The 16,579-nt window shown below is 38.3% G+C and overlaps 1 protein-coding gene across 2 annotated transcripts in view; it reads left to right on the top strand.

Moving 5' to 3' along the window:
* vstm2a (V-set and transmembrane domain containing 2A) overlaps nt 1-16,579 on the top strand; it is a 103,101-nt gene that overhangs the window by 1,962 nt on the left and 84,560 nt on the right. Inside the window, exon 3 of one of the 2 annotated variants that reach the window (XM_034862199.1) lies at nt 2,559-2,660. The exons of the other annotated variant lie outside the window; for it this stretch is intronic. Within the exon in view, the coding sequence (XP_034718090.1) occupies nt 2,559-2,660 (102 nt within the window). The remainder of the gene's footprint in view (nt 1-2,558; nt 2,661-16,579) is intronic. 2 annotated transcript variants of the gene reach the window in all.

Below are 16,579 nucleotides of genomic sequence, written 5' to 3'. Positions count from 1 at the left end.
ATTTATCTTGAACGCTAAACCCCCCTCATATGTTTTGGTGTATTTTCATTTTAACTGAGGCAGACTCATTTTAACAAGATAGTGTCAGTCAATCAATTCTCCCAAAAATGTTAACCTAAATACTTTTGAAAAAGAATGTAATTTAATTTTTTTACTCTTACATTTTTTTCAAAGTTCAATTGTTTTAATTTTACTTTTTACATTTTTTGAGTTTCTTTCTCTGAAATATTTAAAATAATCCCTCCAGGCACTGAGCAGGAAGCAGTCCCCTCAAGAACAAAAAATAAGAACATTAATCAAGGACTACTGAGGAAAAAATGAGCTTGTTCTGGATATTAATTACATGATAAGTGAAGTAATTGAGCCTGACTATTCATGAATGGATAAAAAAAAGTGTCTGAATCAATACGGTCAAAGCATATTCTTGTATATTGCTTCATTAAACAGTGCATTGGAGGCACTTTGACATTGTGAATCATTGCTGTTGCATTACTGCTGGCTATGACAGCATCCGTCGCCCCAAATAATGAATGTTTCGGTGATGAGAGCTTCTACATTAATGTGTTTACTGCATTAACATGGAAGGAAATGACTTGCTTACACAATGTATGGCAGGTTGCTGCATGTCAAGATTGGGAAGAGTTGGTGTATTGTCATGACAGACATGAAACACTGCTCTTTCTATTTCTGTGACAAAGCAGGAGCGAGAGAGATGTGTGTGTGACGGGGGGTGGTTTGATATCCATGTGGTTTTTAATGATTTAATTATTGTTCCATTGTTGCTGGGCATTCATAGTGGCATCGGCCAGGCTTTGATGTGGGTTTGATCCCACGTGACTCTTGGATGTTGGGCTGAAGTGGGCTATTGATGCAGACATCTCATTGTTACCCACATTTCTTATCATGGAAGGCTGTTTGAAATGAAAGCCGCTGTGTGTGTGTGTGTGTGTGTGTGTGTGTGTGTGTGTGTGTGTGTCCTGCAGTGTTGCAGTTTGAATTGGAACAGAGTCAAGGCTGTGTCAGAGATGCTGCTTGTAAAGCAGCTGGTCTCCTAGAAATTTAGAGGAAATGAGTGCAATGTTTGAAAATGCAAATATGTATGCAAATATAAGCTGCATGCGTGAAAAGTAAGAGTTGTTGGATCCTCGAAAGAATGACATGAAAAGAGCAACGCCGAGAAAACCAAACAGTTTTCCATTGAAATTGCGAAGCAGAAGGAAAGCAAGCATCGTGTATGGGTGGGTGGATACTTTATCTCCGACCCCCAACCACCCAGCATCAGTTCTCAACTTTACAAATGGCTATACTGTGAAATCATGCTATTTTTGTCCTTTGCTAGAATCCTTGTTGTTCAACCTTTATTTTTATTTATTTTTTAACATTTAATTTAAGGCTTATCAGTTATACCACAAAGAAAAACATATATACATTTACCGATAACTGAAACAGAAATCTGCAGTACGTAAATATAACTTGACTGTGGGAGCATGGGTGGTGCAGTAGATATGACACATGCCTTTGGTGTTGGAGAACTGGGTTCAATTCCCACAGCGATACAGCAACAAATGTGTCCCTGAGCAAGACGCTTAACCCCTAGTTACTCCAGAGGCGTGCCTGACGTACATATAGCAGTTGTAAGCTGCTTGCTTTGGCTAAAAGCGTCAGCTAAATAATGTAATAATCCATGGGAAACGCTATTCCAATGGGTGGAAACCAAATTCAGACAGGAATGCAAAAATGACCTTGTAGACAGTTATAAAATATGACATATCATATGTGACATAACATGTGACATTCAGTTATTTTCAAGAAATAAACAGTAATGAACCCTTCTGATCACTCAAATCTTTTGAGGTATGCCACAGGAAAAATGGACCTAAAACAAATGATAGATTTTCTAGCTACATCATATCAAATTTGTTTCAGACTAATTTACTCAATCAACCACTCACGTTTTGTTTTTGGTGACCAAACCAAGGTTTCCATGGAGCTTGGGGGAAAGATTGGGACTGAGGATTCTCAGAATTCTCTTAGTTGACAGTAATGAACAGTTCGCTACAAGGAGAGTTGTACATGCTGAAGAACATAAGAAAATAGCATGATCAATTTGTGATGTATTCCCAAAGTCTCGTTTGTATTGGAGGAAAATCTTTTCCATGTTGTAACGTTTGTGCTCATTTCTGCACTGGACATAGATTAGAGAAGGAAAGAAAGAAAGAAAGAAAGAAAGAAAGAAACACACACACACACACACACACACACACACACACACACGTCAATAGAAAAGGCTGCTGTTTGGCTCCAGCTTCCACACCAAGTGGTTAATGATTCTCTTCTCAGATTATAAATGACACGCTGCCAGTTCATAATTATGCACAAACACAGAGAGATGGAAACAAAATATTCACACCTCCGTGACAAAGAGGATTCATGTTGCTGACGGGATTTGCTACTATTGTGATTCAAGTCATACAGTAAAGATACAGTAAAGATACAAAGAGAAGAGCAGAGTGATGTTGGAGCATGAGTGTGAGCTTAACATTTTCTATTTGTTATAGAACATAAGCAGATTGCTGTGGAGGCAATGGGTCATCACTCTATATGGCATTTTGGCTGCAGTACAAAATAAGGCAACATTGGGTACACTTGTCCCCGAAAAAGTATGCTCCTATAAAACAAAACTGCATCTTCAATTTGGCAAAAGTCCTAAACATAAGTGAGAATATGTGGTATTTCGGATTATAATCACACAAAGGCTGAAAAGTACCTCTCAAAAGACACAGCAGAATGTAATGTGAAGGATGAGATTTGAAAAGCTATGAGCAGGTGAAGTAGTCTGCTGGAGGGCTTATATAGCATGTCTTTCATTTTAAAAGCATCTTTGAAGCTTGTTGCATTGACAGGCGAAGCCATTCTTCTATCATTTTTTATGCAGGATATATTTTTGAAAACAACTGATGACAAAAGATGACAGTAATGAGCTGGATGAGGACTAAAATTAGAGGTGCTGTGTGTCATACACATCCGGGAGAATCTTGTCTTTGCACATCCAGTATGCAGTCCACTTCATTTGGATGTTCAAAGTCTGTTTTTGTAACCACCTGGAAAACAGTGATCCAGGTTCAGATATGCATTTCACAAAAAAGACAATTCACACAACTGTTGTATATTAAGCAGTAATTCCACTAACTGTATAGATCAGTGTCTTACAACCTCTTTAGTTTGACTCCTCAAAATTCTGTTTGTATACTATTAAGATGTTTTGTCAAACATGTTTTTGAAGGAAATTCAATTACTGCCTGCAAATATGTCCACTGGCAATGATCAGGCAATCATTATTTGGCATAATTATTGATAAAGTAAACACATCATCTTATGCTTCAAGACATGGTTGATTTTCTTATAACTTAAACAAGTCTAAGATCTTTCCTAACCATAATCTGCTGTGAGTGCCTCTAGTGGTAGATAACTTATACTATAGTAGTAGTTATTAGTTATATTATCATTAGATTGGATATACAGTAACTGTATATAATAGTAATACACTGGAAAGTATTTGGCAACAGATATATTACTTTCGTTCATTCGTTCATTTCATTCTTTCATTCCTTCCAAAGAAAAACCAAGAAGTACGTAAAAGTCAGAAATAAACTGAATCTGAAACAAATCTTTTTTTTTCTTCTTCTTCTTCCCTATCTTGTGTTTCATAACCCAAACTAACACCAACACCAAGTCAGTCTAAGTAAGAAAGTATGATAATTTAATATATTTTGTTTTCAATAGTTCATAGAGATAAGTATGTGAATTAGAATGTATGTACATGTAGAATATGCCCTTAGAGTGAGCAGACTCATAATCTGTTTAGGAAACCGTTTCCTATCATGGAAATTTTGTTGTTGTGTTTGAATTCTCCGTGGTTAATTTCCTTCACTATGTAGTCCACTATAAAATACCCACAATGCACTGCTATTTTTAATGTTCATATGATGTACATTTAACTCCTGTATATCACAGTGCAACGCGGCCGCGTTTTCCCGGAAGAGAGGAAGAAGCAGAAGTTGCCGCAAAAACTCAGAAAGAAAAATGGAGCGGACATTTGTTTCTAAACAGTGGAAATGTAACATGCAACATATATAGAACATGTTCCTATCCTCCTGGGTGCTCGGTTTGTTTCAACAACGTATTAGAAGTGTTTTTGTTTTAGTTTGTCTATATCCTGCTGGGTGTGGCCGCCTTCGTCACTCAAACAGCAGGCGCATCTCCTGACTCACGTCATGCAACAGTGTGTTTTCAGTGAGTGTCCAAAATCTCGTTTGCTTGTTCCCTATATCTGTCTTCAACATTTTTTAGGCCAAGCTCCCTTAACCTGAAAAAGAGACGAGCAGGGACCCCCCACTACATATATTGTATAAAATAAAGTTGCATATTAAACTGAGCCTAAAATAACATATAGTGTGGCCTAAAGCTTATACGCATTACTTATTATGGTGCCCTACAATAATAAGCTACTATTTACATATTCATATATCATCATGTTTTAATGTAAAACATACATGTTGATGGCACAGTGAATCCATAAGCCCCCATGTATCGATACATAAGCGTATCTTTAATGTTGTTTTGGTTGTGGTTGTTTTTTACCAATAGGCTGATTTATCTTTGCTAATAGTATGTTGGATTTGTGTTAATATGTCTTTTTGAGTTTTGATGGAAAAAGTATTAAAACAATTATTTGGTGGACCCCTTGCATTGACTCTGAGGACATCCCAGGGGGTTGCAAAAGTAAAGCCAAAGTCAACAAAATGCAAGGGTTAATTGCACTGCCAAAATAAGAAAGGTTCATAGAAATATGTTGCTGTTAGAACAATATGCCATGTGAGTGCAGCAACAAACTCTGCCTGAATTAGCTTCTTTTCATTTATGCATTTTATTCATTGTGATCAAAAAAAAAAGCTAAATCCTTTTCTGTGATGCTAAATCTAATTCTATAACTGACTGACCGGAAGGCAAAAACAAAATTATATCATTATTGTTATCTTTTGTCTTCTGTGTTTAATTTTTTGTCACACTACCATGTAACTGTAAGACAGTTTCACAGCTGACTTGAAGCCTACAAATTATATAGTTATATAGTTAAATACATAGTTACTTCTGATGATGTAAATCACCAAGGCTGGATGTCACCCATCCAAATTAACACCACCTCCTAATCCAACCACATATCTGTAGTCTGTAGTTACTTTTGTAATATCATAACTTTAAGACAGAGGCAACAACATGATGGGCTTTTACTGGTGGAATAATACATACACTAACACTAAATAAGCATAACCTGAGGCTTTGAATTTCTGCTTTGCTGCCTTTACCTTCATCATAGATCAGAAAGCATAGAAAGAACAGAACACAACCTCCTAGGTAATTATAATAACCGACGGCTATGTCACACTTTGTGGACAAAGAGCCCCATTTCCATGTTTTTCAATTTAAAAATTCAGTTGTGAATTTCCCTTTTGCTTTCAAACCCTAAATCCCTATTATTTTCAAGAGGTGGATTCAATTCTTCCCAGGGCTGATCTCCCTTTTTTATCCAGCTAATCCGACCACTATTGTTTGCCATAATTTATTGAGTAAATCTTTGCAACCCTGTCCACTGGTAATTCTATTTGGTGTGGGATTAAGTTTGGATATAAGGAAACAACAGAGAACAGCGGGGTTTCATCTGTGAAGGTAACTGTTCTGATCCTCTCGACCACTGCTCAGAGTTTTAAGGCGTGTATCTTTATTCCTACGTAGTTTAAGAATAAATACATACAAAATAGCTAAGAATCAATGTAATGCTTTTTGTGGGTGGAGAAAAATCTTTGTGTATCTGGAATATCAAAAAAGATAAATTTTGACAGTATGAATTTTAAAGCTGGATCAACCTGAGGCAAAAAAGAATCAGAGATGTTGCTAGAGACTCAACGCATATGTGGACTGCTTAAAAATTCATACTGCATTTTCGTTCCTGAAATACCGCCTGGAGTGCGTAAATGGCTAGGCTGCTGGATTCAAACCTGGATTCACCTGACCTGGGATATGGTAAAAGATGGTGTGATGTGTCTGTAGAAGTGAGATGAATTAAGGAAAGGTAAGCGGACATGATGCAAAGCTGCCCTCTCCCAAGCCCGGCAGCGGAAATAGGGATCAGCCTTGGGCTTCAGGTCAGAATACAAATGACCATTACATAAAACATCCACCGGCGCACTTTGACCAAACTGCACTCAAGCCACTGCAAGCTTTACCTCTCTTAACAAGTGAGTTGATAAATCCAGTGGGTGTAACAGCAAGGAAGCATAAAATCCATTTGGCTGCCGTGCTCTCTGAGTGACCTTACTGTCTGCCTCTCCGCCCCTCCATCACTGCGTAACTGCAGCTTGTGCAGCCTCCTCCAACACTCTCGCTGAGATAACTGCATCAAGAGTCGATATGATGCACCAGGCATAGTCCTGGTAACTGCTCTCATCAGCCCTGTCGCCCCCCCTTATGTGCACACACGTCTGTAATAATCATAATGTTTCCAAATGGTTTGCGGTAAATATGATTTCCCCACAGGAGGCTGTGTTTGTGTGTGAGCATGCACCTACACATAATAGAGCCTGCTGCTTTCATTTTCAACTAGTGGACTGTGGACCACTCGCTGTCAGGCTCCACTTCAATCATCAGTCATGGAAAGAAGGCTTCCAAGGAATGCCTTGTGCTGCTGGAACATTGGCCTTGTGTTGCACTGCACCAGTGTCACATTTGTTTTTGTGATAACATTTGTAATATTTTTTTAACATACAAAAAACATGCAACTTGCAACAGGAACATCCCCCCCCCCCAACATCACCAACCACCAACACAAGAATTAAGAAAAGATGAAACAGAAACCACAATATTCCCTAAACCAAATAAACATATGTATAAATTATAGCACCGTAAGCCCATCATTTGCATTTCTCCCCAGCATAGAACTTCCTAGGAGCCCTCCAGAAAACTCAGGTACCGTCCCCATTTTCTAGTATAGACATCCAATCTGGCAAACCGTTTATATGACAACCACCCTACTCCTGAATTGACGGCACCCCCTCATTCATCAATCCTCTTAAAATAATCTGTCTGGCTATCATTAAACTAGTCTGGACCGAGCTTCTTGTGTGCTTGTCCACCCAGTTTCGCATTGACCCATCTCCCAAAACAAATAGAGGTTTTACTTCCAGACCAGCCAACTAGCTTAAAGCATTTGACATAATTCTTAAAAAAAAAAAATTTGATAAAGAATTTGACATTGTAAAATCCTTACTGATTGCATGAAAAGACCAAAACTACAAATGGCTGTTTTCGGAATCATTGGTTCATCTTGAACTCGTAAAGCTTTAACATCCAATTGAATCCCGATTAATCTTTTCTTTTTGCAGTTAAAAATCATATCATATTTTTATTGTTGAAAGGAAGCAAAAATGGTCTGAAATGGAAGATTCATCAGAAAAGCTCATTTACCTTCTGAACCATAGACTGTAAAAAGAGATGGATGATGCGTCTCCGCTTCCTCCCACTATACAAAAGTGAAGCCACCTTGTAATTTTTAGAACTAGACTCTTCACAGTAGTGATCTGGCGGTCTAGCTGCAGTCAGGCTGATTCACCCTCCTGACCAAGTACAAGTATATCCCATCTGTCAATCATGACGTTAACACATTTTATGGAATCCAATATCTAATAAAAAATAAAAAATCAGAATCGTCAGAAATATGAACACTTACACATACTTCAGCGTAATAAGAACTACCTAAAATGACGGAAAACCATCTTTGAGAAAATGTATTTGACGTGAACTGTAACTTCTTAGTTTGGCCCATGTCCCATCTGCTAACATGGAGGGGGTGGGGTTTAAGAAATATAGTGCGGCCAGCGACCAGGGTGGCCATCAATATGTTTTGGCTTAACTTATGCATTTACCACTGCTGCGAACCTAGAGTGGGCACGCTAGCGTATGTGTTTTATAAGCAGCTGGGAAGGGCATGACTAGACAATGTACTGTGGACAAACCTGTTCTGGGAGCTGTAGACTGTTTTATTAGCAGTGGTACTAAAGAACAGGGGTCCAATCTGTTCAGAAACTGATCTTCACATTCACTTTTGAGCTGTTGTGTTACAAACTGACTAACATTACAGGGTTTTTTGTTTGGTCCTTAATTCACCACGCCAAGGATTGTAAGGCAAATATTAACGTAGATGGTTGGGGGTTGCCTAACTCCAGCTGGGGACCTTTAATATCTCGTTTTGAGCCTCTAAAGGGTGTACAACGTTGCTAATGTTCTAAATTAGCTTAAACAATTGTTAAGAATTAAAAAAAAAAGTGTGTTTAAAACAAAATCAGTTGTAGTTTGAAAATGATAGAAACAATTATTTAATTACATTTTTAGAAAAGGCTCAGTAATTTACTGAAATAGCCACTATAGTTTTTAAAAAACATTACTCAAACAGGAGGTAATTGTACTTTTGTTAAGGACTATTTTCATAGATAAATTAATCAACATTTGATGCTCAAGTGAGTATTTGGGGTTTGTGTGTGTGTGTGTGTGTGTGTGTGTGTGTGTGTGTGTGTGTGTGTGTGTGTGTGGGTTCATGGTAATGAAGGAACATTTCACCCAATGCAACATAGGCTTGTTGATGTGTTTTAACACTGTAGTTTTTGGATAACAATAGAAAGCTGTGGCACAGAGGAAGAAGATATATCAGGCTTGGGACACTCACATAATCTTTACACAGTATAAGAATACATCCAGTTATTTTTTCGTTTGGATCTTTTCATGGTCAAAACGTGACAAAAAAACATATGCCAAGGTTTTAGGGCATTTATTAACTTAAAAAGACAATGGAGGGTTATGGAATATGATTGACTGCTCTGGTGTCAGAGAGATTGACAGACAGAACCGACAGCCGACTTTGCAATATCTCAGTGAAAAAGCCACAGCTATGCTTCTCCATATTGAAAATTATGATTCAGATGCCTGTCTGCTTTTCTCTTCTTTGAAAATCAAAGAATGACTCATTGGTTTGTCACGCAACACAAACATAATGTGTTTTGAAATGTGAAGGTCACAGAGACTTTTTTTTTTACTCTTTCAAGGATTTTATTTGTGTTTGGATTTGCACAATTTGAATTTGGTCTGCCTTTCATGGTATTATGACACTCCTCCAACTCTGGAAGTTTTGTACTTTTTGGTCTGCACCATGGCCTGATTTTCAGTGATAAATAGGTAAAACATATTTAAAAAACTATGTGCACAGTACACATACAGTACATTTAAATCAGTAAAAAGGTTAGGGTGCTAAGGCTGCTACAATCTTCTAAATGTTTCATTATATATTAGAAAAAAAGACCTTGTGTCCCAGTGCCCAAAACTAGTATGATAACATTGAAGGAAATGACTGCATATCAGAAATTACAAAGAGCATAATGGTATCTATGAACTCATACCAAGGTGATTAGCCAAGATATGCACACATATGCAGTGTAAAAAAATCATAGTGAAGACATTTAAAAAACACAATGTTAACATTTATTTCTCTTAAAAAGAGAAAGAATCCTGATTTAGACTTTTGGAGTGTGATTTGTCTTTTGGTCTATCATACTAAATATAATCTTTAGGCACAAATGGGTTAAATGGCTCTATTGTTGAATCCAGGGCGGCTTCAGCCATGTTGAGCCCATTTGTTTGCTGTAGAGAAATGAAATGATGGAGGGAGGGATGAAGGGACGAGCAGATGGAAAAAACATATGGGAGGTGTGATGCAATAAGGATACAGGAAGCCTTTGGGGAAATATCTGGAAAAGATTCATACATGCATGCAAAAGAAATCCTCATTCACTGTCCCATGTGTATCTGCACAGTTCTGTCTATTGGCAACACTGAGTTACATGAACACATTAGACTCACAAAGCATCTCAAAAACGCTGTAACATTGAAGCAAGCGCATGCTTCTTGTGAGGGGAGGAGAGCTAACAGTAGCTAGTTAGCTTAGAGACTCTTTTCATTAGCATTTGGAGAGAACATTAATCTTTACTGTCTGTTTACTGGCAATATTATATCATAACACTTTATTCTAAAACCCTTGAGGTTACTATACCTTGAACAGAGAAGGGAATTATCAGTCTGTTACCATCATAGGCCGAAAGGTTTGTAGACAACCCAAAACGGCACCTCTGATTCATATTGCAATCATTTAATAAGCATAAAAGTAAGAAATTTACCGATTTTTGGTGTCTTTCTAGCCTTTACAGGTGATTTTCTATCCAACCTGAAACCTGGCCTTTTTCAGGGTTGTTGAGCAATAAATCCCAACTCTTAATCCAAGATTTATCCACTTGATGTCTATATTTTATCACGTTTTTGGTCATTTCTGCCGCTAGCTCCGTGCTATTGTCTTGCGTAAATCTCCCATGAAGCTTTGCAAGAGTGTGTTGACATTTTTTCAACCAATAGGAAGGCGGGTCCATCACACATTATGCCTTATATGGGCATCCAAGCCAGAACAAAGATAGTGTATAGTGGTAAAGATAAATCACTCTATGTCAGAATAGTCTAATGTGATCAAAGATTGTCTATTACCGTTTCATAGAGAATGATGCATACATTTGGGCCTTTTTTGAAGAAATCTAAATGGTTTGTCCTTTAAATGAGTTATGATGTTCATTATGTTTATGTTTATTATTATTTTTATTATTGGCATAAGTGAATGTCATGAGGGCAAAAGCATCTGGACTTTTCTTCCCAAGACATATGAGAAGTGTTTGTGAGAGGAGATTGGCTTAGCTTTTGCTGCTCTGTGATATCAATACATATCTGTGAGATTCATATTCCATTTTATTTATTTATTTGTCTTTATGGTCTACAACCTTTTTTAACATTTAAGTGAAATAACTGCAGCACAGTTATTCTAATAGCCCAGTTTGTCCGGAAAAAAATGATGTTCATGGATTGACTCTAGACAACAGGGTTGATATTTTACAAGTATTTTTAGAAACTAAAACCAGACGGAAAATGAGTTGTAAAAATGACCTTTGGTCTCAGAGGGTTAGGTATTTTTTTCTAACTTCCCAGTTTTTTTCAATGCATTTACACACATTATATGGTTTAACTCACAACAGGGCTCTTTTCACTTCAGCCTCCAAACAGTGACTGGACTGTGCAATTTCCTCTCCCTGCATGTGTGCATTTATCGTGAGAATGTGACTAAGCTTGCCTGGACGAGTGTATATATTTCCTACCTAACCCCTGATTTTCCACTGTGCTGCATTCAGGATGCGCCGTCATTTTGTTTCTTGCCAGATTTTTATTGTCTCTACAAGTAGCCTACTTGACAATCACGTCGTTATTAAGTTGGTATCTACCTTACCCTCCACTGGATGATGTTGCTGTTTCACTTCCTGCCCGGCTGTTGAAAGGCCCCGGGACTTTCCGGAAAATAGGCCTCTTTACCAGAGCGAGGATTGGCTTCACACACGCTTCAGGTGGTGGAATATAAAGCCGCTGTTTCAATTCTCGTTCGAGAGCCAGAGTCTGCTGGGTTTGGTGTTCAAGCCATAGGAAGTGAGTAAAGAAAAGGCTTTTCAGTGTTGTCTATCGGCATCACGACTCCGCAATCCTGCTCTCTGTTTTGTAGTTCAGGTATTAAAAGTTGTATTCATAAAATTTCACGTTGTGGGGAAAACAAACAGCGTCTTTGTTTCAGCTTGGGGTTGCAGCTCTCATGTGTCTAGCCACTGGAAGCCTCCAGCTTCTCCTTTTTTTCTCTCCCACCTGCTGCGTGGGCCGGGTTAAATTAGCATCACACAAACACGCCCCCTCATGTGTCATGTGTTATATCAGTTCTGAACCTTATCAAAAGACCTGTCGTAATACTTGTCTGGCTGCTGTTGATTGAATGTCCAGCCATCCTTTAGTCAAAGCAAAATAATTTATTTTATAACTACAACAAATTCATTCAGGAGTATGGTTCAAGAACCAAGAAAAAAAACTAAACTTATTTCAGCAGCGTGCGCTCCATTAAACAAGCCTTAAGTAAAGGATTTCAAATTTCAAACCATTGGGGTCTTGTTTGCGAAGGAATGTGGAGCAGGAGATTGGTCGCAGAATCGCCGCAGCGGGTGCGGTATTACATTAAATTTATCAAACCGTTGTGATGAAAAGAGAGCTGAGCCAGTAGGCAAAGCTCTCGATCTACCGGTCAGTGTTTGTTCCTACCCTCCCCTATGGTCATGGAGGCTGGGTCATGACCAGAAGAACGATACAGGGTACCAGCGGACGAAATGGGTTGCCTCAGGAGGGTGGCTGGGGTCTCCCTTAGAGATAGGGTGAGAAACTCAGTCATTCATGAGGAGCAGAGAGTGGAGCCGCTGCTCCTTTGCATCGAAAGGAGCCAATTGAGGTGGTTCGGGCATCTGGTAAGGATACCTCCTGGGCGCCTCCTTAGGGAGGTGTTCCAGGCACATCCAGCTGGGAGGAAGCCTCGGGGAAGACCCAGGACTAGGTGGAGAGATTATATCTCCAACCTAGCCTGGGAACGCCTTGGGATCCTCCAGTCTGAGCTGGTTAATGTGGCTCGGTAAAGGGACGTTTGGGGTCCCCTGCTGGAGCTGCTCCCCCCCGCGACCTGATACAGGATAAGCAGACAAAGATGGATGGATGGAAAAAATTCATTCATAAAAGCTTGTTTTCTTTTACTTGGGATGAATTGTGATGAATTAAACTGGTCATGATCCAGCAGCAGTAGGCAGATGCATTCTAAATTCACAAAATCTGTTAATTTCAGACTCTTTTATTCAGTTCTTTTCTGAGCTGGCCCCCATGGCATTTTTTTAAATGGAATTAAAGCCTAGGATTAAATCTAGGAAAATGTAGTGAATGTGCTTTTTCTTTTAAACTAGATGGAATTAACTTCCGCAACTTGTGTACTACCTGCAAAGTAATAGACAGAAGGCTGACTGATCATCATGAAGCCAAGGAGATGCATTCAAGTGGATTCAATTAAACTAGCAATGCCATAAAAAGGAACACGATAATTGATTCATGCCTGGTAAGAAGCCAAGCCTAAAAACTAGCCTTATTTCGGCCCTGTCAAACCTTAGAAAAGCTGTAGAGTTGGTGATGATTCTCTGTGGGTTCATCACAACTTTGGATATCTTTTACATCCACTGTTAATATGAAAGTATTTTTTGTGATCAAATATTTTTATTTTATTTATATTTAAACAAACAATACACTGAGACATAGGAATGTGTGCCAGGGGAATGGAGAGATATTTCCTTCTTTATAGGGCTGTGTAGATTGAATTATTACTTGATGTTATCTCTATTATTATTACTTCAGAGAAAATAAAATTTAAAATACACAGAAAGGAAAGATGGGGATGGGGGAGAGCTAACAATAACACAACAGAGCTTGCAGCTTACAAGCAAGACACACTAAAACAGACACACAAACACACACAAATAAATAAACAAACACTCAAAAGACATTGCAAGCGAGATGGACATAAGACACACAGGGCCAAACACATGTACAGACAGCAGCAAAAGGGGCAAAAACAAAAGTCTACACCATGGACTTCAAGGACTCAGCCATACTGAGCCACGAATCCAAGTCCCCTGTGGCGCTCCATTTACACAGGCCGTAAATACTGTAGCTCCATATACACAATGTCCAGAAAGGAAAGGGTTCATGTATGAATAGACAAATCGTGAGGTGGCTTCCAACGTGTTGTCATCATCTTCTCAGCTGTTGTAAGTTCAGAAAATACAGCGCATTTTTTAATTTTAGAGAGTTGTATGGCTGCCAAATCATTTAGAATAGTAACAGGTACAGTAACATTGATCAGGACAGATATTTACGGTAATATATAGGAGGACTCCCAGATCATGTGAAGATATGTACCTTGGGTTTTTAGTGGGCAGAAAGTGCATAAAAGACAGTTAATTACCTTCATGTAATGTATTTTCACAGGGATGAGATGTATGTCCTATGAATGAAATTGTAGTGAATCTGCTGATGGTCTAGATTATGTGACATTTCAGGAATGTTAGATCATGCATTATGCCAGTTAAAATTTATACTCAGGTCTGGGCAATTACATTCCCAGACCCTCTCAATAGGGAGGCCAAAGATATTGCCAAAAAACTGATAGAGCCTTGATACCATACCGCAGGTTTAGTATAGTATTGGATGGATGGGCAAAGATCTCTGCCAGGGGACACCATTTGCCTTGAGTGCTGATCTTAATTGAAGGGGAAAGAACAATTAGGAAAGTAGTAGACTGAATGTCTTTTGTAAGTCAGAAAAAGATAACAAGCTAACCTCATTAAAGATGTCTTTTAGATAATGATCCCCCCTCTGTTGCCACTGTGGAGCTGGTATAGGCCTCCTTCCAATCAGGAGTGCTGTATTATTGAACAATGGGGAAAGTGAATGTCAGTCACATTCTACACGACAATGTGTTTCAACTAGTGCTGTCAAACGATTAAAATATCTAATTGCGATTAATCGTGTAAATGTCATAGTCAACAACATAGTCAACAACTTAGATTAATCGCAATTAATCCCATTTTTAGAAGGGGTCCGTTCACAATGTTCTGAACAATTTAAAAATGACATTTAACTTTTAATTTCACACTGGACATAAATACCGTTGCCAAAAACCTTTCAACCCCACTTTACAAGAATTGGTTACCACACAAATTATTGATTCTGAAAAACATACTCTATAGAATACAAATCAATCACTGCTGCTCTCACATGTCTATACATTTTCTGCAGCTAATATATTTACCGACAGCTTTTCTAGAATCCACCATAGTCCTTTTCAGTGCTTTAATCAGCAGCACATAAGGACCAGTGATGGCAGAAAAAGAGCTTATATACATTGCAGTGGGACAGGAAATTAAACATGGATTAGGGGGGATGGTTCATCCTTGTTGTTTGATAGCATAGGCAGATAATATTACATGCGAAATGATGGAGGTGTCAAGGTTTGCTTTGACTTTAATACACTGAAAATCAGCTTATATACAGTGACTGTTTTCCTCATGTTGATCTGAATGCACTATCTCTATTTTATATATTTTATTGCTGATATGGCAGTGAGGATTATGTTGAAAATAGGACCTGCTGCTGTCTGATGTGATGCTTTTATTCTTACGAAATATCAGTGCTTCTCTTTTACAGTGGGTGATGGTTTTTACTGGAGTTTTCAACCTTCACATTTGCTCAAGAGCAATAAATTAACCTCCATTGTTTTCATTAATAGGAAAGTTTTAAAATGCTTTATTTATCTTGTTGATGGGACATCTAAACGTCCTTAGCTCCTCACACTCCTATTTTTCTTCTATTGAACAGAGACTGATTATTTGTGTTCCAAAGTGTGGCATTACATTTGTACTCTGTTCACAAGGATGGAGAATCCACTGTCACAGATGCGTGGTTGTAAACAGCAAAGCCACTTCATTGCTTTTGATATTAGCCCAAGTAACCGGCATGCAGCCGACTCACTGCAATGCAAGAGGGGGGCTGGATCTCATATCTGCCTTTTTCTAACAGCCAGTGCAGATAATTCAATCAACAGATCCTTGCCGCATTGTTCTTCTTGACCCCTCTGTAACACTGTCACCAAAAGAAAACTGAATCCATTTTGTGTCACAACAGCGGTTGTCAGGCTCTGAGAAGTACTTTTCAAATTGAATTAGAGGCTTGTCCAAATGCCGACAGTCGATGCTTTTGATGTCTCCTCTGTTGGAATGCTCTTCCATTGTTGGAAAGGTTGCCAAGTTGCAGCCCTTTGCTTGCTCTGGTACTCTGTCCTATGCATTCTGACACCTGGATGCAATTTTGTTTATTGTACAATCCTTGTTGGTTATGTTTTACTTGTGTAAATACATTTCTACTTTATATTTAACTAAGTTTTCAGGCAAGAAGACGTTGTTCACATGGGTACACATGGGTTGTAACAGTATGCTTGTTACAAGAAAAGGGTCCCTTCAATGATTTATAGGCATATTTATGTAGTCCATTTTTCCCAGTACGTATTGATTTAAACATATCATAGTCTTAAGGTGAAAGTCAATTTCTCCATGAAGTTATTCTAGTGTCCAGTTTGTTGGAGGGTTAGACCACAGCCATTTCTGTGTTCTTTTTTTTGTTGCTAGCAGCAAAGAGTATTTTAAAGAAGTATTAATTTCTTTAGCAATCTCTTGCCACACATATCAGTCTACATTCATGATCTTATACATATGTTAAAACAACAGATTTGCAATCCAAAGCTGATTGCATACAATTTGATGCAGCTGTGCTTTAATATTGATTAATCTTAGATTCAAAAAAATTTGATATTTTTACGTAAAATTTATGAGATCTGTGTTAACTCCATGTAAAGTAACCTACCCTTAGCCCTTTGCTTAATAATATATCTGAATCGGCAGTTACCACACACAATTGCAAAAACAACAACAACTGTGTCCTAAGCAATTGCATAACATTTTAGTATCCCCTGGTAACAGTTTTT

Source organism: Etheostoma cragini, chromosome 22, assembly GCF_013103735.1.
Source record: "Etheostoma cragini isolate CJK2018 chromosome 22, CSU_Ecrag_1.0, whole genome shotgun sequence".
In the NCBI taxonomy this organism is placed as follows: Eukaryota; Metazoa; Chordata; class Actinopteri; order Perciformes; family Percidae; genus Etheostoma; species Etheostoma cragini.
Note: the sequence above shows the minus strand (reverse complement) of the source record. Positions and strands in the feature narration are given on the sequence as shown.